The sequence below is a fragment of the Vicia villosa genome, linkage group LG6, assembly GCF_029867415.1.
Source record: "Vicia villosa cultivar HV-30 ecotype Madison, WI linkage group LG6, Vvil1.0, whole genome shotgun sequence".
Taxonomy (NCBI): domain Eukaryota; kingdom Viridiplantae; phylum Streptophyta; class Magnoliopsida; order Fabales; family Fabaceae; genus Vicia; species Vicia villosa.
Genome location: NC_081185.1, coordinates 22,629,886 through 22,654,138, shown reverse-complemented (window position 1 = coordinate 22,654,138; position 24,253 = coordinate 22,629,886). Strand labels below are relative to the sequence as shown.

The following is a 24,253-nucleotide window of genomic DNA, read 5'->3' as shown; positions in this document are numbered from 1 at the left end:
GGTCACTAAAAGCGAATTTTCTAGTAGTGTGAAGATGGAAGAGGATTGAACACTAGAATGCCAAGAAATTTGCCCTTGCAGATGCAGGGACTTTTAGCGGGGATGGGCTTACGGATGCCATCAGGATGTTGACATGAAGTTGTCTGAGATGGGCTCAAAGATGCCATCTAGGTGTTGATAGAGTATAGTCTAAAGCAGTCGCTTTTTAGACTGAGTCATATACATTGATTGTGTCTTATGAAGAAACTCATCAAAATGAAGTGATGTCTTATAGAAGACTACCTGAAGTGATGTCTTATGAAAGACTACCTAGAAAGGTTGGTAAACGTCTTAGAAAAGACTACCTAGAAAGGTTGATAAACGTCTTAGAAAAGACTACCTAGAAAGGTTGATAAACGTCTTAGAAAAGACTACCTAGAAAGGTTCCTATAAAGGATGAGAAATTCTTTGAATCTTTCTGAATTATATTTGAAGAAAGCCTCAGGATGAAGCTTCAGAATTGTATTTATGTCTTGAATGAGCATTAAGATTGAATTGTTGATACAATCGTCTTTGCACTGTATTTGAATGATAGAGTTCTTTTGATTGTAAATTGACCTATAAAGGAAAAATTAGTTTTATACAATGTCATGATGCATGCATTGGTGATATTCTCGAAATAAACGAGAATGATGAATGTTATGTATGTAATGTGAATGATGCTAGGATAGACTATATAGTCGAAGCATATTGATAACTTTGTATTGCAACTGTTGGTTGAGAAAATAAATCTCTGCATGCTGCTGGAGATGATGACAAGAGTATTGAGAATTCCTGTCTTCCGTTTGAAGATATCCAGCTGGGGATTTTTTATCTTCGCTTGGGGATGAAAGTAGCTTGAGTGATCTGATCCTGATGTATCCTCGGGACAAGAGAGAAGAATAACCTTCTGATGTATTGTCTGATCGAGTTCAACTGTGAGTGTCAACTTTAATGGAAATAGTGAGTTTGAATAAACCATGTCGGGGAAGAAGATTGTGTCGGAGAACTGGCAATGTCAGAGATGTAAACTCCGTTGGGGAAACAGGCCTCTGTTGGGAAGAGACTTTTGGAAGATAACTTCTCGGGGAGTACTCTGTGGGGATATTTTGTGAAAACAACTCTGTAGGGAAGATTCCCTGAGGTTTCGAATTTTCATTGCCCCATGTCTTCAGGTATTTCGTCACTTACTGTTGGAAAACATTTTCTTGACCATTTGTGGCCCTTTGCATGTGGGAGTCTATCTGCCCCTGGATTCAGTAATCTAGTATGCTCGATGATGGAGATTACTGGAATTTGAACTTCGAAGGAGAGACAGATATTGACATCACCTGATTCTAGTAGTTAAACAACTCTTGCTGAAAATTGTGACTGATGCGACGTGCCCCCAGTGATGGATTAGCTTTTTTTGGTTGCTCAGCATCTTTGAGAGATTTTACGAATCGTGACACGATTGCCCCCGGTAGGTGGGATAGTGATGTGTCATGCCCCTTGTATATACAAGCTTTTTAGCTGACTGAGTCAGGCGTATGAAATGTCTCTGCAACTTTATCTGTCGGGAGGACCTTTAGTCATTAGTCATGCCTCATGCAGATCCTTCCTGATGTCAAACATTTGAAATTACGTAGACAAAATTGTTTTATAATGACACTCATAAAAATGCAATGCATATGTCTGTCTCGGAGTTTAAAAACATTTTCAGTGAAACAAAAGATGTAAGAAAGTGATATTTGTAAAAACTTGATATCAACTCAGAATTTGTAGTAGACCTCAAGGAGTCAGGATACCTTTGGTAACAGTACGCTTTCGAACTAACCATGCTACAGTTAGGACTTTCAAAGGTTGTAACGTGGCTTGGTTCACGGTTTTAAGAAACAAAGGATAATGGCTCGAAGTATATTTATACCCATCCCAATCTTCGTGATGTTCTTCAATCCTATGCTCAGCTAACTGTGTGCTGGTGCTCTAAAAGACTTTGGAATTGTAACATTGACATTGGTGAAGATTCAAAAACCTGAAGTTTATTTAAAAGGCAGTCATCTATCCCCTTCTTCTTGTAATATTCTTGTCGAGGATTTGTAGTGACCTCTTTTTGACTTTGGTTATCCCTAATTTTTGCCTGACTGTTTATTTTGAAGTTACAGTCAGCGGGATGTCTCTATTTTTGATAAGCCTCTTTTATAGGTTTTGACTTAACCGTTTTTCTTTTGAAGGATATTAACTGCCTGATGTTTAATGATTATAAGAACTCACCACCGATGTTGTAAAAGAACTACCAGCATAATTGAGTTAGCTGAATAACTACCCTGCCCCAGGTTATGATTAAGGGTTTTAATTTGTACAAGAAAGAAAACTCCTACGCCTTGGGCTCAAAGGGGGTTGACTAGGGATTAACTTCCTTATATCTCCACTGTTTGGGAATTGAAACAATGCCTGTACATCGTCAGCACAGTCTGTTCAAAAGCATACTGTATGAGGTTACGGTATCATTTTCGTCATCCTCCCTCAAAAGGTTCACAGCTTTAGCGAGAGTTGAATATCATAAAGAAAACCCAATAAAAACAAAGTTTTAAAATAATAGTAAGAAATAAGTCAAGACAAACATATGCAATGCATTAATGATTATTATAAAATAAATAGAGTCTGACATAAGACGAATGTTTAAACAAACGGGAAAGAAATTGCGAATGCAAATAAACTAATGATCTAAAAAGCCATCCTTCTAGATATTGATGCATTAGACTTTCTGAGGCTCTTCTGGATGGCCGAATTCAATGATCCCTTCTTCAATCAGGTCTTGAATTTTATGCTTCAACGGCCCACAATCCTCTGTATCGTGACCAGGACTGTTTGAATGATAAGCACATCTTGCATGATGCTTGTACCCGGGAGCAGGATTTGTCGGAGCTGAGTATGAAGGCAGTAGAGTTATCAGACTCCGATTGAGCAGGTGCTGTAAAGCTTGAGATAATGGCATATGCAGTGGAGTAAATGACCTCTTGGGTTTGGATTTCCAAGTACGTTGGCCACCTTGCTGCTTACGCTGATCTTTTTGTGGTTGTTGTGTTGGTGCCTGACTAGAGACCAGGACTGCCCCAACAGTGTTGGATTCGTTCTTTCTATCGTATGGCTTTTTCACAGCACCGAAAGATGTAGCCACCTGAATTTTTCCGCTTTGGATACCATTTTCAACACGCTCCCCAGTCAGTATGAGGTCGGTGAAGCCAGCTGAAGAACTTCCAAGTAGATGGCTATAGAAAGGACCAGTCAGTGTACTCATAAACATGTCAACCAACTCTCGGTCAGCTAACGGGGGTTTAACTCTGCCAGCCAAGTCTCTCCATTTCTGAGCATACTCCTTGAAACTTTCTTTCGGCCCCATAGACATGCTTTGTAGTTGCATGCGAGTCGGTGCAAGGTCAGCATTGTATTTGTATTGCGTGTAGAAAGAAACAACCAGATCTTCCCATGTATGAATGTTGGCACCGTCCAGTTGATAGTACCACTCAAGTTGAGTTCCAGATAAGCTCTCTTGGAAGAAATGGATCCACAACTTCTTATCAGCGGTATGAGGTTGAATCTTCCTCACATAGGATTTCAAATGCAACTTGGGACAGGAAACTCCGTCATACTTGGCAAAGGTAGGAGTCTTGAACTTGGGAGGGATAACTACTCCAGAGATGAGTCCTAGCTCTTCCAAATCCAGCCCAGGTATCTTCTGAATTTCCATGGCTTTCATGCGTTCTTCCAGCAACTTGTATTTGTCATCAGGATGTTCATCCTCATGGTAGTAGTCCTCTTCTTCCTCAGAGGGCTTGGCAGAGTTGTGGTTACTTTTCGCATCAGTTTTGACACTAGCACCATCGTTTTGTTCACCGTCGTCACTGTCTTCAGAGGCTTCGGATTTCCTGAGTTGCAAGATCGGACCTCCGAGCCTTTTCCCCAGAGTCTTCTTGCCCTTCTTCTTCTTTTTAGTCAGCATGGTTTTCAGCTCTTCTTGCCCCTTGGACAAATTCAGGATCAAGGCTTGGAACTCAACATTCTGAGCCTGAAGGTCTTTGACTGATTGTTCGAGATTCATGATGCTGAAATAAACAGCGAGGAAGGATGAGAAACCCATTATAGGAAACCTGTTATGTGATGCAAATTCAATGTTTTCAAGGATCTTTAGGAATTTAGTTAGCAACATTAGACAATGACTTGGTCGCCTCTTTGTTTGAAGAATTCTGATCCTTGGATGTTCTTCTATGGGAATCGAGCTCACCATGCCGAGTGGGTCATCGCCTCTGATTCGGGGTACTTTTGAATTTGAAAGTATTTGGCGAGAGGAAAATAAATCCTCTTTCCCCTTGATAGGTATTGTGCCTTTGGACTGGAAGATATATGGCCGGAGGAAAATAAATCCCCTTGCCCCTTGATAGGAATTCGGTCCTTGAAAAGAACACCTGAAATTGTGTGCCCTAAATCCCTAAGATCCTTGAAAGGGTTAGTAAACATGCAATGTTATGATGTCATGATGTCATGATGTTATGTGGGTGCAATGCATCAGAAAAAGCGTCAGATAGTAAGGACAAAGGAGTCCTAAAAAACCTGCAAGGAAATCAAAGGGTTATATAACAAACAAGTCACACAAGAGTCCTTAAGTTTAAAGGCTTGTATGAAGTATGACCAGGTTACTACCCTTCCCTAAAGGTACTTCTATGGATAAGGATAAAATCAGCAGCGGGTTCTACCAGTTACTCAGAATTGTCAGCCCCTCTAAAGCACCCTCGAACATGGTACATGCATACCACGCAATGATACTTTAAGAAGAAACCTATCTGAGCTGTAGTATCGGGTCGCGACCATAACTTGGCATGCACCAAGAATAGCCCTCCTACTACGATCCTAAAAGTCAGGATGGGTTAAAGGTGACTAAAGGTCCTTGAGCTCCGACGCACCCAAAGGTACATACGTAAACCTCTCTCATGCAAAAGAGGTACATAATAACCAGTGGAGGCCTAACTCAAGCGTGAACTTCATATTGACCAATCCCAAGCATGCACAAGGGAGGTCGCCATGACTATGTCACTTCCTATCTTATGGTGCACTCGAATCCGGGTATAGGATTCATTTTCCATTCAAATGCCCAAACAACCTTGAAAGGTAAAGCAATCAAAACAAACAATTATTAAAGTGAACTAAACTTTAAGGTAACCCCTCTTTTTAAATATCCCCAGCAGAGTCGCCAGTTCTGTAATACGGTGAACTGACTTTTACTTTTTATAAGCAACAATGTTGCGGTGAGCAAGAGTCGCCACCGACTTTTATTTTTTGTAGAATCACAACTGCAACAAGAATAAGAACTTCAACACAAAATACAACCAGAAAGATAACCACAAAAAAATCAAACTTGTGAAGAAGCAACCACCTACATAGAAAAATCTAAGTCACAATTCAGTTGTGTTGTTTCTTTATTTAAAAATTATTTATATTTTAAAAAAAGCAAATGTTTGTTCGTCCTTATATAGGGATGTTCATTGGTTCAGTTAAATCCAAACCAAACCGCAATCCAAACCAAATCATAATGTTTGGGTTGGACATTTTATCAGTTCGGGCAAAAATCGAACCAAACCAATGAAATCCAATGACAATTGGTTCAGACATCGAATTTTCAATTTTCTACCCGCAAACCCAACCCAAACCAATCATAATTAATTACCATAAAAATTACTACCAAACATTCAACTTCAACAAGAAAAAAGTGAAATGTTGTATGTGGATAAAATATGTTATTTTAATTAGTTATTAGAAAATTATTAGTGTATTATGGTAATTGAGCACAGTTATGAAACACATTCATTATCATACTAACTCAAATAACTAATTATAGATTCAAAAGCTTTTATGTTAGATATTGTTCTTGTTAAATATTTGTAATCTATTATGAAAAAGGTGTTAGTTTTATATTTACAATTGAACTCTGTTAATACTATTTATTTATATTATTATAAAAAATTAATTTCCATAAATAAATTATTTTTTTCAAATATTTTTGCATTGTTTATCTAACCGATCAATCCAACCCAAATCAACCCGTTGTTTCTTGGTTTGGTTTGGTTTGGACTTTATCGCAAAAATTTACAAATTCAATCCAAACCAATCCATATAATTTTAATCGGTTTGGGTATCGGATTATCTCAAAACCGAACCAAACCGGCCCGCGGCCACCCCTATCCTTATATACTTTCAACTGGCTTTTTATTTTGAATAGATAAACATAGCACAATTGGTAAGGGAGCAGAGTTTGTAAGCACAATGTCACGAGTTTGAATTACACTAACTCACATTGAGCTTTTTCTATTGGATAATTTTCTTTTTGGTGTTTTTAACCTAAAATTATCCATCTATAAATAAGGCTCTCTTCACCTTATTTTTCTCACCAACAATTTTCTACAAATTCCAAGTTATAAATTTTTTCACACATTCTTATGTTTCAAACCCTTTTCTCAAACATTTTATTTTCTGTTAGTATTACTTTCAAACTTTTTTGGTCAATGATTTCACATGAGGCCCCTTCCCCCCTTGAGTTTTTTTAAACTGTATGATGATAATCTGACGGTTTCTCCCCCTTTACTTTTATCTGTTGCTACACTTTAGTTTTTTTACAATTACAATCCACTTTTTCCAAACCCTTGGATTTTCCCCTTTTGGCCGATGATTAACCTATGAGGCTTCCCTTTATCAAAATTCATGCATTTTGGCCAATGATTTCATATGAGGCCCCTCACTCCTCTTATTTATCAAAACCTTGTTTTCAAAAATTCGTTTTCTTTTTGGCCGATGATTAAATCTTTGATATGAGGCCCCCTTCCTTTTTTTTTTTTTTAATTTTTATCAATTAGTCCACAATTGTGATTTGTGTGATTCTTTCCCTTTTGGCATCTAAAAATTATATTAGAGCAATTCTCAAATCACCCTCCCAAGGTAGTTGTACTTGACAAAAAACGTTAAAATTGCTGATCTTGACGAACAACAACAACTAAAAACCCAAAAGCACTTTTTTTTTTTTTATAAAAAAAACCTAAAGGCTAAATGGGTCCCCTTGAGTACAAGGGAGACAAAGGGTGCCTAACACCTTCCCTTTGCCTAATTTACCTACTTACCCAGATCATTTATTTTAAGGGTTTCCCACTTGCCATGTCCTTTCATTAGGATAAAACTAAGGGTGGAAAAACGGGTCAGGCCCATCGGGTCGGCTCAAACCCACCATTTTTGGCGGGTTGGACTGAGATTTTCGGCTCGGTATCTTAAGTTGGCCCACCCCGCCTAACCCGCTTAAAAAAGCTGGCCGAGGCGGGGCAGGTTTTACCCGCGGGCTTTTTGTTAAAACTTTTTTTTATACTTAGAATTAAAACAACTTTAATTGTAAAAACAACCCCATTCTCTTAAGATTATGTTGATTAAATTGTATTCTAAATTATTATACATATAAATTGAATTAAAATTTTAACGTTCTTTCTATAACTTTCTAATACATGTGTTGATTATAAAAGCTTGAAATAAAAGAACAATTGTATGGCATGCATAATTACTAAGTTCTCAATACATTAGCTCACATGTTTTCTTTAGAAATAGATGTTGATTTTAAGAAAAAGAAATTTGATTAGTGTAAACGTGTGACAAATTTAGGATTTAATTATTAAGGAATCGGTCAATATAAGAGTCTATATGATGTAAACAGTGAGAAAGTCAGACGTTGATATTTTATGCACTACTATTTTATTCATTATGATGTATTATGCAATGTAATTGTTATCACGGTTTGTCTTGTCTATATTCTTAATTGGGTTCTTTTAGTAGTTAGTTTTTGAATATGATTAGGATGATATTGTTTATTTATTTTAATACCTTTTTTTATTGTGCTAGAGTTTATTTCATTTTTTTGTTGTAATTCACCTTTAAGACATGTTGAAGTTCTATTGTGCGTTGTTAAAAAAAATCTTTTATTGACCTCTTTGGTAATAATTAAAAAATTTGTAAATTATGTAATAAATATAATTGTAAAATAAAAAAAAATAAAAATTGGCAAGCCAACCCACCAACTCGTAAGTAAACGGGGCGGACTTGACTTTTGAGCTCAGACACCTAAGTTGGTTCGTCCCGCCCACCCCGCTTTTGGACGGGCTTAAACGGAGGCGGGCCTAAATGGATCGGTCCGCCCGCTTTGCCACCCCTAGATAAAACAAGTAGTGGGTGGCGGCTCGTTTAAACGTAAATTTTAAAGTAGGTTGCTACACGTCGAATCGACGATCCTCACATTACAACACTAACAAATTAGTTGGACACACTTGTGGTAAACATTAAGGCTTTTAATTGAAATATGGAATTAAACATATTAAGTGATCCAATTGAAATAAAGAACATGCAATAAAAATAAATTAAGTTGCGGGATTAAAGTAAGGCAAGGAGATAAGCGTACAAAGTAAAATAGGAAAAACAAATAAAATGTAAATAATGCTGAATATAATAAGAACCTACTTCGAACGGAGACTTAAATCTTGGTACATCGAAAATAGACAGAAATAACTTGAATGAAATGTAAATGGCGGCAAGATTAAAAGCTACAAAGTTAAGTGCTCCAAACTCAATGACAACAACAATGCAATAACTTTCTGATGTGAAGAATTAGAGCTTTTAGAATGTAAATTATGGCCTAAGTTGTACTAAGCTTGGATCCCCCAAAAAGTGAGGTCTTACTTCTATTTATAATGTTCCAAAACCCTAAAATGTTAAATGGTGGTTGTTGAGTTCGTGTGATAGAAGGTAGAGAGAAGTGGAGGAAGTGGAAGACCATGCCAAGCCATTTTCCAACTTCTTTAACTGTCCCAAAATTTTAAAGGATGGCGACTACCATCCCCCTAGTGGCAAACACCACCTTCACAAAATGGGTCCCAATGGACGTGTCAATTTGTTTACCGTGGAGTTTAGTAAACAAACACTAGTCTTCCAAAAGGTTACTTGTAGGATCGACTAGATGTTCCTAGGACATATGTGCATACAGTTTTCTAGAGTTTGTATGACTTTATGTAAAAAGACAAAGATCTCGAGGTAGGCGAAATCTTAAAAGTAAAACAAAGGAAACAAATTAAAGATGCTGGAACTGTAAAAAAGGCTTCGACAATGGTCGAAGTTAAAAGAATTGAATATAAATTCTGAAAAGTAATTTTAATGTAAAAGACTTTGCATTAAATGAAAATGGTGTTTGCATACATACATTGCACTCGATCAAACTCGTTTCTTACTTCACACGGATACTTTGAGAATTACTAAGTTTCAAACACTACTGCGTGCATAGGAACTTCGACACATTCACTGAAGCAATCATGTCGAAAAACTCTCCAACATGTCTGTCGAAAAGAACCAATAGGACCATTCAAATTCTACTAAGTGTTTCTTCAATCTTCTTCTTGATATGCTAAGATTTGAGGCATGTCGAAAATCCTAGCTAACAACCACCAACAACCACTCTAATTGGTTGTTCTTATGTATTCGGAGCATCGTTCTGGGGAAGGGATGAATTCTTTGATGATTAACGAGACATCTTAACAATTTTGCCACTCCTCAAATGCACAAACACTCAACGACTCAAACCATTTTGCATGTGTGAAGAATGTAAAAAAAAACACATACACTCTTCTGCAAAAGTTTGATTTTGCACAAAAGTAGTCCCACTCGGCGTGTCAATTTGTTTACCGGTGTTTTTAGTAAACAATCACGAGTTTTAGTTCATTTATAGGATCAAACACGAAAACCCTAGACAATACTTTGTGTAAAACGTTTTGAGCGAATGTAATAGTGCTGAAGAATAACTAATGTAGACAATAAAAGAAATAAAGGAAATGCACTTGACTTAACAAAAAAAGCAAGTAAAAAAGTAAACAGTAAAAAGCAATCGAAATGCTGGTATTAAAAATGGAACACAAGTTCATACATTTCTCACAAAACGCGTTATCTCACTGAATCAGACGTATAAGTTCTTAAGAGAATAAAAATGAAATGCAAACCTTGATTATAAAGTCGAAATCTACTTATATACTAGGTACATCGTCAACACTCAACAAACAGTTATCTCTTCAAAATCTTACACATATACTGCTACGTGGGTTTTTTCGGCTTTTGCTTTTGTTTTCACATGTCTTTGGCTCTTGAAATACTTCAAACTGTCACTACTGTCGAAAATGTCTTTAAATCCTCCACTCACATCTATCAAAAGATCAACCTATCGAGTTTGTGACCTAATGTCGAAAATATGACTTGGTTACTTAGCATTTCTATACATCTTATATTCCATATTTATGTCAAAATATCAAGCAAAATATCTCAATCTAAGAGACTGTAGTACCACTGATGGATCATATTGAAGAATCACATTGGGTTTAAAGTAACAATACAACTGAAAGAGACATATGTCCTTCACCTAAAACATTAAGACATTAGGTATATAAAAGTTCTCTCTCTTATAAAGTTTATGACCTCAACTCTTTCAAACAAATACCATACTTTTACCTCACACTTGCCATAACAATCATATTCTTTAGAAATGTTGGCAATTAATCTATCTATTCTAAGAAAAGTCTAATGATAGGTAGCAAATTAAATTTTAAATCTCATCGCACTGTTTTTTCTCATAAATGAGTATACATGAGATCTTCACTAGTTACTAATATTAGCAAGGGAATTCGATATACGAGATCTTCACTAATTATCTAATGTATTGTTGCTTACATTTTCTCCTATATCTTTACTTTTGAAACGAGCTTCTGCTGTAACAGTTGCTGGCAAGTGTTGGGTTATCCAGTCTCTAGTATTGGCTGCAAATAACTTTGAAAATCACTAATCCGTTCAAAACATACCTTAAATCTATAATAAAAATAGAAAGGAAGATAGATTAAACGATTTTTGCTAGCAATGCATAGTCTATGGCGGGCTGATACGGTCTGATGCGGCCGTTGCGGTGTTACGATGCGGTCGTTGCAGCGTTTTTATGCAGTTTTAAATGTGATTTACGATCACACCGCAATTGCGGCCTAATGCGGACGTTACCGCAACCACAATATTAAGGCCGCATCAGGTGATGCGGTCCGCAATTTAAAACCATGGCAACATTTTCATTCAGAATAATCATCAATAACACAAAGTTTGAATAATTGAAAAGCAATTGGTCTAAAGAAAATTCAAAAGATCTAAAATAAAATCATTACAATAAAAAGATTAAAATAAGAAACAAAGCAAAACTCATCATATGCATCCATTATATCTATGTTTTGCAAACATATCTTCTATTCTTATCACAACTGAATGCTCTCTCAAGCTGCTCCACTCTTTGTGTCAAAGATGTAAGAACTGAAGTTTGCTTCTTACTATCATCCTTAATCCTTCTCACCATTTCCAAATTCTCATCCATCATCATCCTTGTCAATATTTCACTATCAATCCATACCTTCGTCACCTCCTCGTGCTTGTCTGCGAGATCCACCGTTTGAACTTGATCAACAAATTCATCAAGAAAAATAGCCTTATTGATAAGTGATTTTCTGAACTCCCTAAGAGGGGAGCAAGGAAACACTATAACAGAATCTAACCTAAGAAGCAAATCCATGATGGCTCCATTCATACTTATTCTCTCTTCTTGCTTTTTCTTCATGATCTTCACAGTTTCTTTGTTATTCACCTTCTTCTCAATCTCATCCAACTCCATCTTTATCTTCAGCATCTTCTTCATGTCTTTCCTCACAAGATACCCTCTAGCAACCATCTGAATCTTCGTCGCCGCCCTAACCCTCGCGCATTTACCATCATCGTCGTCATCCTTATTCTTCTCCTCCACCATTTGAATTTGATCAACAAATTCTTGAAGAAAAATAGCTCTCTTAACGAGTGACCTTCTAACCCCCCGAAGCGCCGAACAACCAAACACTCTAACAGAATCCAACCTAAGAAGCAAAGTCGCGAGGCTTTCATCCATCTTTAACCTCTCCATCTGCACTTCCTTTATCATCTTCACAGTTTCTTCATCATTCACCTTCTTTCTAATCTCCTCCAACTCCACCTTCATCTTCATCATCTTCTTCACACTCTTCCTCACCAGAAACCCTCTCGCAACCCTCTGAATCTTCGTCGCTGAATCGGCTATATTTCTCTCCGATCCAACGGAATGAACCGGAGTCAAAACCACCTTGGATGGTGGTTGGTTGTGACTACTAGGATTAGGACCCCATTGGGGTGTCGACGGTGGCTGGTTGTGACAATTAGGACCCCATTGTTGTCTGGAGAAGGAAAGTGGTGTTGTTTTCCTCTGGTTAAAATGCATCTTGCTAGGTCGCTGATCCATGGAACTGTAAGCAAAACAAGAAGTATCAAACGAAAAGGAACGGCAAAACTTTTATAGAATGACAAACCCTAGTTTATGACGTTAGGTAAACTAGTCCATCCAATTTTATAAAACCCTAACATGTATTGGTGTATATATATATAGTAGAACAGAAAATATTATTATTCATAAAATCTTTATTATAATGGTATAATATAATTTTCCATATAATTAAAAAAAATTAAAACTTAATTTTAAGCTTTTTTTTTTAATGTCATTGGACCTCCATTAAACCCATAAACTATTATTACAATTTTCAAAAATATGAATATGACTGTTATTTTTTAAAAGTTAAATATGATTTTGTTGCAAAATTAATTTATATAATTTATAGGTGAACACTATGATATCTTTATTTTATTTTATTTTAAATTAAAATTAAAATATAATTTATGATAAAAGTATTGGTACTCAACTTAAACTCATGGGTACCACAGAATTTATCTAATTTATATCATACTTTTATTCAGGTTATTTAATAATGTCAATGTTTCTTTTTTAAGTTACCATATCCAAATATACTATTTTGAAAATAATTATATACTTATTTACCCATGACTTTTTAAAAATTAATTAAGAGCATATCTAATTATATCTAAATATACTTAAGAGCATATCTAAATATACTTAAGAGCGTGTCATACTGTTAACTTTTAAAAGTTATTTTTTTTTTTTTTGTGTAAGCGAGATATATTGATAAAACGGAGAACTAAGGGTTCTCCAACCCAATTACACAAGAGAACGGGAATAACCCGACAAAAAGAGAATTACCAACCAATTACAACTACGACAAAAAATGCAAAGGATCCTTGCAAAACTCGTAGAGAGAATAATTGGGATGAGTAATTTTCCCGCAAAAAGACCACCTCCACACCAAATGTTTTATATTCCACACGGTATTATTCACATTCCATTCATCCTTCCGAAAACAAACTCCATTCCTTACCAACCAAATAGTCCAAGTGGTGGCAAGCCAAACCAATCCTAACTTCCTAACTTTAACTTTTTTAGTTCTAAAGAACAAGTGCCAATCCATAAAATTCGACAAACACTCGACATCTACTCTATCCCCTTTACCAACCCAATTAGCTACCTCACTCCAAATATTTTTCACCACCAAACAACTAAAAAATAAATGGGAACTAGATTCCGACGAATTATCACAAAACGAGCACTTTAACTCATCCAAAGGAATAGGAATACCTCGGTTCTTCAACAATTCTTTCACCGGAAGCCTATCCCGAAAAAGACGCCACCCGAAAGCCTTAATTTTGAACGGGACTTCCAATTTCCACAACAATTCAAAAGCCTCGTCATTCCTATTAGCGGGGCCATAATGAAGACGAAGATTGTTGTAGAACTTATAACACGAGGCAACCGAAAAAACCTTCTCCTCGGAATAAATCCACTCAACGGAATCCCTTCCTTCCTTCCAATCTACAAAACCCTCCACCCACCCGATAAGCTCCTCAAAAACCGGCTCCAAACGTAACACATCCTCCTCCCTCGCCGACAAACCAAAATCACCCCACTCCCACATACCTTCCTTCCAACCACCCATAGCCGCCACCGAAACATACTTCAAACGCGAAATATCGTATAATTCCGGAAACACTTCTTTCAAAGGGAGATCACTCAACCAATTGGCTTCCCAAAAGAGGGTGGAAAAGCCATTGTAAACGGAAAACCTACAAGAATCAACAATAGGATCATGGGAAGAAGAAGAAGAAATCTTTAATAAATCTTTCCACCAACAAGAAACTTTTGAAGATTTTTCAAGGCTTCCTCCTCCTCCAAAGACTTTGGTAGAAATATCTCCATACCGCGAGTGCAAAATATTAAACCACAATCCGTTATGACCTTGAATTATCCGCCATCTCCATTTGTTGAGAAGAGCCATGTTAAACAAATTAATATCTTTAACTCCAAGCCCCCCTTTGTGTATTGGAAGAGTGATGTCGGCCCACTTAACCCAATGAATTCTTTTTCTTTCCTCCACCCCTCCCCATAAAAATTTGCTTTGAATACTAGTGATCTTCTTAGCCACCTTTCTAGGCATCATGTAAAAAGACATAGTGAAAATGGCAAGAGAACTTAACACGGACTTTAAAAGAGTAATCCTACCGCCCAAGTTAAGAAACCGATTCGACCAACCTTCCAATCGCTTCTTTAACTTCGCCAAAAGAGGATTCCATGTCGCTTCCTTTCTTGGATTGAAACCAATGGGAACCCCAAGGAAATAAAAGTTGCTATCTTCCAATTTGCAAGAGAAAAAAAGAGAAGCCGCCTCCAAAAAATGCGGGTTGGAATTAATGCCAATCAACTTGCTTTTACGGTAATTAATTCCAAGGCCCGACACAAGCTCAAAAGCCCGAAGCACCGCTCTTATAGCCCACACATGATTCCAATTGCTCTCACCAACAATTAAAGTGTCATCCGCAAATTGAAGCATATCTACCGAACAAGAACCATTAATGATAAAGCTTTGAAAATTCCCCACTTCAATAGATTTTCTAACAAGTCCCGCCAATCCCTCCGCCACAATAACAAAAAGAAAAGGAGATAGAGGATCTCCTTGTCTTAACCCTCTATTCACCACAAACTCCTTTGTCGGGCAACCGTTCACCAACACCGACATGTTGCTATTGAAAACAAGCAAATCCATCCATTTCAACCATTTATCACCAAAACCCATCCTAATTAGCATGAATCTCAAAAAACTCCAACTAACCTTGTCATAAGCTTTTTCGAAGTCCACTTTGAAAAGGATGCACTCCTTTCCTTCCTTTCTCGCATAATCCACCACCTCGTTTGCAACCACCACCCCATCCAACAAGAACCTACCGGGAACAAAAGCACTTTGAGAAGGAGATATAATTGAATTCAAAACACCTTTTAATCTACCCGCCAATAACTTCGCCGCCACTTTGTATATGCAACCAACGAGGCAAATAGGCCGGTAGTCGTCTAGGCCAATGGGATTATTAGACTTTGGAATTAAGGATAAAAAAGATGAAGTGATTGCCTTTGAAATAGATTGCCTTTTAAAAGTTATTTATTTACTCATGATTCCCTTAAAAAAAATAAAATTGTTATCCAATAATGTTTATAGTTTTTTTTAAAAAGTTGTCAAAATGTATTTAATTATTTTTGCATATTTTAGTAACTTTTTTATAAAAGTTATTAAATTAAAAATCAGCTTAACAAATATAGTTAATGAGTGGCAAATGGGCATGCCAGACCCGTTTAGGCCTGTTCCGCAAAAATTATCAAGAAAGCGGGACGGAGTGTGGCGGTCATAGTTGAGGGTGCGGGCCTAAAATCTTGGCCTTCCACGCAAAAAAAAAGTAAGGGCGGACAGGCTAAGCCCGCGGACACTGCACTTTTTAAGCATAAAAATACAAAATTTCTGTTAATGCACGTGCCCGCATAAAAAACGGGACGGGGCAGGACGGCCACACTAGAGGATGAGGGCCTAAAACCTTGGCTCGCCCCGCATAAAAGTGCAGACAAAACGGGCATGCCCAATGGGTCAGGTCTGTCTTGCCACTCATAGTCAAATTCACCGAAACCGCTCTAAAAATAGATTTGACTAAGTTAATGGGTCAATATGATTTTAAAAAATAACAATTGAATTTCGAGAAAAATCAGACGTGGTCCATAAAACCCAATTAAACCATAGAGTGCTATGAATGGTGTCCTCTTAATGGCGGTGTGAAAATAAGTATTATACCAAAACTCGCATAGATGGAGGAACTTATACCATTGACGAGGGTTATCATTTGGAAATCACCTCAGGTATGTCTCAATAGAACGATTTATGACTTCGGTTTGCCCATCGGTCTTCGCATGATAGGTTGTGCTATATTTCAAAGTAGTGCCTTGACTTTTGAAAATTTCTTCTAGAAATTGCTAAGAAACGAAGGGCCGCAGTCAGAAATGATGGATTTAGGAATCCCATGAAGTCGAGAAATTTCCACTGAGAATCTAGAGGGTAGAGCTTGGGAAGTGAACTTGGAGGGCATAGCAATGAAGTGTGCGTATTTTTTGAGACGATCGCAAACAACCCAGATGACTGTGTGACCAAAGGAATTTGGTAACTGCGTTATGAAGTCCATCTTTAGTTCTTCCAAGATTTGTTTCAGAAGAGGAAGAGGTTGTAGTAAGCCTTTCTGTTTTTGTGTTTGGTATTTGTTTTGCTGGCAGGTGGAACAACGCTTGATCAAATCTTTTACTATAATGTATAAACCTGGCCACGCAAAAGATGCAGAGATTCGGGCCATAGTTGCTTTAACTCCTGAATAACTAGTCGTGGGAGTATTATGAAATTCAAGAAGAAGGCTATTACGAAGTCCGTGAACATAAGGTATGAACAATTTGTTTAGTAATAGAGTAAACATTTTGAAAACTTGTAGAGTTAAGTATTATTGTGTTGTAAAATATGTTCCACTAGTGTCTTACATGTGCTATCTTTTGCATAAAATGCTCAGAGTTTCAACAAAAGATCAGGAATTGGGGACGACAAGGCCAGCAACAAGGTGTCTTCAGGGTGAAATTTTCTACTTAAAGCATCTACAACCAGATTGGATTTTCTAGGTTTGTAAAAGATTTCGAAGTTAAATCCTTGCAATTTAGAAGCCCATTTCTGTTGTTCCGGTGTTTGTATGTTTTGTAAGAGAAGGTTACGTAAGCTCTTTTGGTTTGTGTATATGTCAAATTGTTGTCCGATAAGGTATTGACGCCATTTTTATACTTCCTCTATAACAACAAACATCTCACGCACATACACTGAAGATGCTTGCATACGGGGACACAACTTCTTACTGAAGAGAGCGATAGGAGGACCACCTTGGGACAACAACGCACCAATCCCAACTCCTGAAGCATCTGTTTTGACCACAAACGTTTTTGTAAAATCTGGCAAAGCCAAGACCGGCATGTCGATCATCTACTTTTTAATTTTGTAAAGGCTACGACCGCCTCTATACTTCATGTAATTTTAGTAGAACATAATAAATCGGTGAGGGGAACGGCGAGTGTAGCATAGTGACGCATAAAACGACGATAAAAACCAGTAAGACCCAAAAATTCATAAAGAACTATGAGTGAACGTGGTTGAGGTTAATCCAATATGGCCTTGACTTTTTTTGGATCATGTGCAACACCTCCCACTGAAATCACGTGACCGAGATAATGAACTTGATTCATTGCAAACACACACTTGGATGATTTCACAATAAAAGAATTTAATACTAACAACACGAAAATAACTTGCAAATGCGCTAGATGATCATTGAAATTGGCACTATAAATTAGGATGTCATCAAAGAAAACTAAAACGAATTTGTGTAAATGAGGCCGTAACAAATCATTCATAGCCAATTGAAAAGTGGAAGGGGTGTTTGTAACGCCCCGATATTTAATTATTTATTTAATTAAATATTTTGGAATATCTTTAATTAATTGGAATTTTATCGTCGAAGTCGAAATTATTTTATTAAGTCGGTATATTAAAATAATCGGATTTTATTTCAATGGAATTTAAGCGGAAGTATTATTTTTACATTAAATGTAGAAACGATATTGGGCTTAAATAACGATATCGCGAAATAATAGGGTGTATATTTTATTAGACCCATTTGTGTGGTAAATGAGTAAGATAGTGTTACTTTTGAAATAGTAGTGGAACAAGTTTAGAGTTATCGGAAAAATAAAAAGAGGGGAAAAGCTAGGGTTTTGTGAGGAGAAGAATGAGACCAACTGACCAAGTGTGTTGCTCACAAGTTCCTTTCCCAAATCTTCTATTGATTTTTCTTAGAGATGCACTCAATCCAAGGTAAGGGAGATTCTTACTACCTAAATGGGAATATGATGAATTGTACGTGAGTTTACAGTATAAATTGTCACAGTGTTGTGTTAACTTTGATTTTTGTTGCTATTAATTGAAATTAAAATAATATGAATTCTATTGCTTGACCTTAGCGGACGGCAGTGTGCTATTTTAGCCTTAATGTTTCGTTTCTACTATTCCATAGTGTTATGTTCTTTTTGTTTTTCTTGCTGTGTGTGTTCTCTTTCCCTGTTCCACACTATTACTTAAGCTATATAAAATAATATAATGGAAATGAAACCACCTTACTTGAGCCATACCGTTTTCGTTTTGGAGCTAGTTCATTGTACTTTGTTATTTGTTTTCTTTTTGTTCCATGTTAATATACAGTTACTTAAGATATATATAAGTATAATGGTATTAAATAATTGTAACAGTAGGATTAATAAATGGGAAACAGAAGCCTTAGTAGAACAAAATGTTCTGTACAGTATAATGCTAGAGTTTTTTTTTTTTTTAAATCAAGAAATATATTAATGCTTCAAAGAGTCGATATTACACCCAACAAAACGAGAAAAGAAAATTACAGACCGATTGAAACCTAGCTTAAGTAAAACAATGAGTTATTGCTAAACTCAAAGAAGTTATAATTGAAATGAGTAATTTTCCTGATGTACGACCACCTCCAAACGAGCGCTTTGCAACTCCAAACAACATCCCGCGAATTCCATGCTCCGTTGTTAAAAACCATGTCATTCCTACGCAACCAAAGACTTCATAAAATAGCAAGCCAAACGGTACCAACTTTTCCGTTTTTGACTTTCTTCGAACGGCAAAAGGAACTCCATAATAAATAATTCTCTTTAAAATCCAAACCGATTTTAAAGGGTAATCCAATCCATTCGGCCATTTCCCTCCAAACAATTCCGGCATTCCGGCAAGATAAGAAAGAGTGAAGAAGAGATTCGTTGCAATTATCGCAAAAGACACAATTAAGATTCGAGGTATTAGAAAGAATACCTTTATTCCAAAGAGAATCCTTAGTTGGGATTTTGTTGATAAAACACCTCCAACCAAAAGACTTCACTTTCAATGGAACTTCCACCTTCCAAATTTCATCGAACGCCACATCAAATCTATTAACCGGACCGAAAGGAACCAAAAAGTAACAGAGGTAATGATAGCAAGAAGCAACTTTAAATATACCATCCGTTTCCAACTTCCAAACAGCCGCATCCGGCTTTGATTCCGACAAAACAGCCCCGGACAGAACCGCATAAAAGCTGGACAGAATTTGGTCGCGGGCAGCAGCTCCCTCCGCCGCGACAGGGGCCGAAACAGCGGCCATGTTCAGCCTGGAAACATTAGCTGTAACCATGGCTTCATTCGGACCAGCTCCAGTATCGACGGATTGGAAATGGAATGGAAATTGAAGTGAATTGAATTAATATAGTGTGACATTAATTGGTCGATTAAACTAATAATTGAATTATTTTCAATAAGTCTATTTTATTAGAAAATATTTGGACTTGAATCAATTATGCGGTTTATCGGTAACTTACGGTATCTTGAGAATTTGACCCAATGTTTTAAAAACCGGACCGGTCATCAAACCGGTAAGGGTACTGGGTCACTGGTTCATCGGTCGAACCACTGGGTCACTGGTCGAACCGCATGACAAACCGGATTAAACCGGATTAAACCTGTCATTATAATAAAACTATATAATCCATTAAACCGGTATAAAACCGGTCGAACCGGATCATTCAATATCTAAATAAATTATAACTAGCACTTAAAAGTTGATCCATTAACAGCATAATCTATAAATAAGGCTCTTAAAAATCAAGAAGTTGTACATTAGGTGCTGAGAATACTAATAATCCATATAGTTTAAGGCTCTTAAAAAGCACAAATGTAGTTTGCTCGCCACTTAAAAATTACAAATTTAGTGCAAATTTAAACATAAGTATTACACATAACAAAGTAGTACAAATTAAAAAGTTTAATTGCAACATAAACTAATTGAATACTTTAGAACCAAAACACTCAAATATCTATTAAATTTAGTTCCAAGGAGGTAAAATTATCTCAATGTTAGGATCTCCTTCAATATCAAAACCATCTCCGACAAAATCAATCGCATTTGCAACATCTTCCCCATCAATGATATCATTATTTTGGTTGTTTTCTCCGGAGTTAAGTGGTGCATCTTGTAATTTTAAGAGTGCGCCTAAGAGGGGGGGTGAATTAGGTTTTCAATGATTTATCCGGTTTTTAGAATACTTGTACTTATTTTTGGTTAAGTGTTTGAAGGCTTTTGAATGGTTCTTTTCTTTTCTTGATAATAGTGATGAAAGCGGTAAAATACGGAAAAGTAAAGAACACAATGATGTATACTGGTTCCCCTCACAATCCGAGAGTACTCCAGCCCCCTTTCAAACACGAAAGAGATTTCACTATTGTTAGATCTTTGTACAAGCCTATACTAAGACTCCTCCTACAATCTTCTAACAAAACCACCAAGAACAATCCTCTTGGATTTCAATAAGTCCTTAAGAGAACACCCTCCCTAAGGATACCTCTTGTTTCCAAAACTATGGACAACAAGGTTACAATTACCAAGAACAATCCTCTTGGATTTACCAATTTGATTATGAGAACAATCCTCTCACTAATCAACAACCCTTACTTCCAACAATCTTGGATAGCAAGTCAAAAATAACAAAATATATTTTAAGTAGAAAGTTGATGAACATATATCAATCTATAAGATTGATCTTCTCTTTCAAGCAAAAACAATTTACAATGATATAAAATAGTGCTCAAGTGTTTATGTATGAATGAGAAACTTTTCTAACAATATGTAGAAAAAGTTTCAATAAAAGTTTAAGTATGAAACACTTGTATGCAAATATATGATGAAAATATATGATCAAAAAGTGTGGTAAATTGTAATGAAAGAGGTGTCATATAAAATCTGAAATGTATAGTATATATAGGTGACTATATGCCTCTTAGAATGGTTGCATATTGATAGAACAATGCAATGGTTAAAGGTTTGAAAGATGAATTCGTTTGGGACAGATTTTAACATGAAGAGACACACTGGTTCAGTAGGAACCGGTTCCTACCTGGGACAACCCGGTTCCTGCTGAACGTTACAGCAGAATATTTGAATTTTGAACGTGGGAACCGGTTCCTGCATAGGGACAACCCGGTTCCCCATAGTAAACCACAGAATGCTGAAAACTGAGAATGCTGGGAACCGGTTCCCCCATAGGGACAACCCGGTTCCTAAAACCTTTATTTAGGATTTTGACTTTGAAAAAGGTTTCAACAAGAGTTTGCTTTGGAGTGAAACTTATGCCATGCATATATAAGTTTGAGTATGTATGAATGAAAGTTTATATGATTTTTTTGAGCACTAAAGAATATCAAATGTAAAAGTATTTAACTTGTACCATTATGACTTGAAGATCAATCAACCAAAGCTAATCTTCATGAAAGTTGCAATCTTGATCCATAGCTTATTTGATCTTTTTGCTCATCCTTTATTGATGCATACTTATGATAGTTGTCTTCATCAAAACATAGTATTGTAGAAGCTTGCTTTCACACATCTCCCTCACCATCAACCTCATCCAAATTTAATTCATCTATAACAACATCAATTTAAAGAGTTTAGAAATTGACATATTTTAAGAAATTAAAATAACATAATTGTAATCACAAAAATCAATACCATACCAATATCATTTGAAATAGGTCGGATTGTCATACTAGCAAGATCTTTGCGTAGTTCTTCCACCTCCTCAACGGTCAAGAATGGTGGTGAATCCTCCAACACCCGATTAGAATGATCACCGAGTGTTTCAAAATTAATAGGATCATAATTTTGTTTCTTCTTGGTTCTACAAATCATTAACGACAATGTCAAACATAGAAATATCACATTCTTAACAAATCTAACAATAATATACATTCTTAACAAACTAACAAACAGTAGCATATTTCTTAACTCTAAAACCGTATCATATATTCTTAACCATAGAACCAATATTCATGTCATCAAGTATCAAAACAATAGCATATAAAGCATAATAAGTGCAATACCTATTTTGTAGCCGTAAATTGTAACGAACATAAACAAGATCGTTAAGCTTTTGATGCTCCAACCTATTTCTCTTTTTTGAATGAATGTGTTCAAACACACTCCAATTTCTTTCACAACCAGATGCACTACAAGTTTGACTCAAAATTCGAATAGCCAACTTTTGCAAATTCGGCGGTTCGGTTCCATAAGTGTCCCACCATTGATCTAGAATAATGCATGTGAAAAAAATTAGAAAACATTTTAAAATACATATTGACATTGTATTAAAATGCTTAAAGTTTATCATTTAATTTTACCTGGCAAAACTTCATCTCGGTTTTCTACCGTTGTTGTCCTTCCAAAACTACCTTCACAATTTTTGAATGAAGTCATCTCAGCAGTTAATTTAGATCGCAAGTCCTTACTATCATAAGCATACTTTTCAATGAAATCCAAAAGGCCTTGGGTGGTGGACTTGTTTTTTTCATATTCCGAACCAAATCTACAAGATGGATTTAACCAATAACCAGCAGCATGGAGATTTTTCCGAAGTTGTGCATCCCAACGGTTATCCAAGATCTTCAAATAAGGCTCTACTTTCAACTTATTTCTTCTAAACCTCTTCTCAATCTCCTCTCTTGCTTTATACATAGCTCGATAGAGATATCCCATAGCCGGCTTATCTTCACTATCAACAATACGCAACACACATATAAGAGGTTCTGTAATTTTCACTATGTCAGCACATTTAGACCAAAAGCTTGAGTCTAAGACTTGTTCCACAAATTGCTTTGCCTTGACATCTTTGGAATAAGTTGTGGTTGTCCACTCTTTGGATGTTACCATGGCTCTTAGTGCATCTTTATGAGACAAAATACTTTGCAATGCAATGAAATTAGTAGCAAAGCGGGTTGGAGCCGGACGGAGTATTTCTCTTCCACCTGTATTTTGTCTCATCAAATACAATGCAAAACAATGATTATATATGTATTTGGTAATTTTTGAAGCATGTGACACTGCCTCACTTACTTCATCCAATTTCCCCATGTCTTGCAACATCAAATTAATACAGTGTGCTGCGCAAGGAGACCAAAACAACTTAGGAAACTCCTTTTCCAACAACTTTCCAGCAGCAACATAATTTGCAGCATTATCTGTAACAATTTGAACAACATTTTCCGGTCCAACATACAACACCACTTCCTTGAAAAGCTTAAACAGTGTTTCTGCAGTTTTAGAAGCACCTGAGGCATCAACAGACTTTATGAACACAGTTCCTTTGGGGCAATAAACTAAAAAGTTGATAAGAGTTCTCCTACAACGATCAGCCCACCCATCTGCCATAAGAGTAAAACCTGTATCCTTCCAAATAGAACGATATTGCTCTATCTGTATCTTCACGTCATCAACCCACTTATTTAACAAATTACCACGAAGAGCATGCATGGTAGGAACTTTATATCCAGCACCCATACAACAAAGAGCATCAACTGCAGGTTGAAAATACGGTGAATTTGCAGCATTGAAAGGAATAGATGCATCAATAAACCACTTGGCAATAGCAAGATCACACTTTTCTATCACTTCTTTACTTTGCATCACACTTTTTAAAGTAGGCTGAGTTCCCGGAGTTGTTCTTGGTTAAAAATAAGTACCAATACGAGCGTCATTCTTTTTAGATGTACCAATTTGCAATTCACCTCCCTCCGCAGTAAATGAATCACTTTCAGCCACATCTGAAGCTTTTCTTTTCTTGCTCCGCTCATTGAAATGTTGTTTCATCTGGAAACGAATTTCAGCAGACACTTTCTTACAAATTTCAACATTTCCTACTATTCCAGCCAAGTGTTGCTTTACCCTATGAATTCCACCTCCACCAAAAGATTTGTGACAGTAC

At 36.5% G+C, this 24,253-nt stretch overlaps 2 protein-coding genes across 2 annotated transcripts; both read right to left on the bottom strand.

Annotated features, from left to right (window-relative positions):
* Positions 1 to 11,317: 11,317 nt before the first annotated feature.
* Positions 11,318 to 12,391, bottom strand: LOC131613361 (uncharacterized). The gene has a single exon (XM_058885035.1). The coding sequence runs from the start codon at positions 12,389 to 12,391 to the stop codon at positions 11,318 to 11,320; it is 1,074 nt and encodes a 357-aa protein (XP_058741018.1).
* A 9,484-nt stretch (positions 12,392 to 21,875) lies between these two features.
* On the bottom strand, positions 21,876 to 23,955 carry LOC131613360 (uncharacterized). Its single transcript, XM_058885034.1, has 4 exons — positions 22,674 to 23,955; positions 22,377 to 22,581; positions 22,011 to 22,174; positions 21,876 to 21,919 (listed from the first exon to the last, which is right to left on the bottom strand). Exons 1-4 carry the CDS (start codon positions 23,953 to 23,955, stop codon positions 21,876 to 21,878), a joined length of 1,695 nt encoding a protein of 564 aa, XP_058741017.1.
* Positions 23,956 to 24,253: the final 298 nt, after the last annotated feature.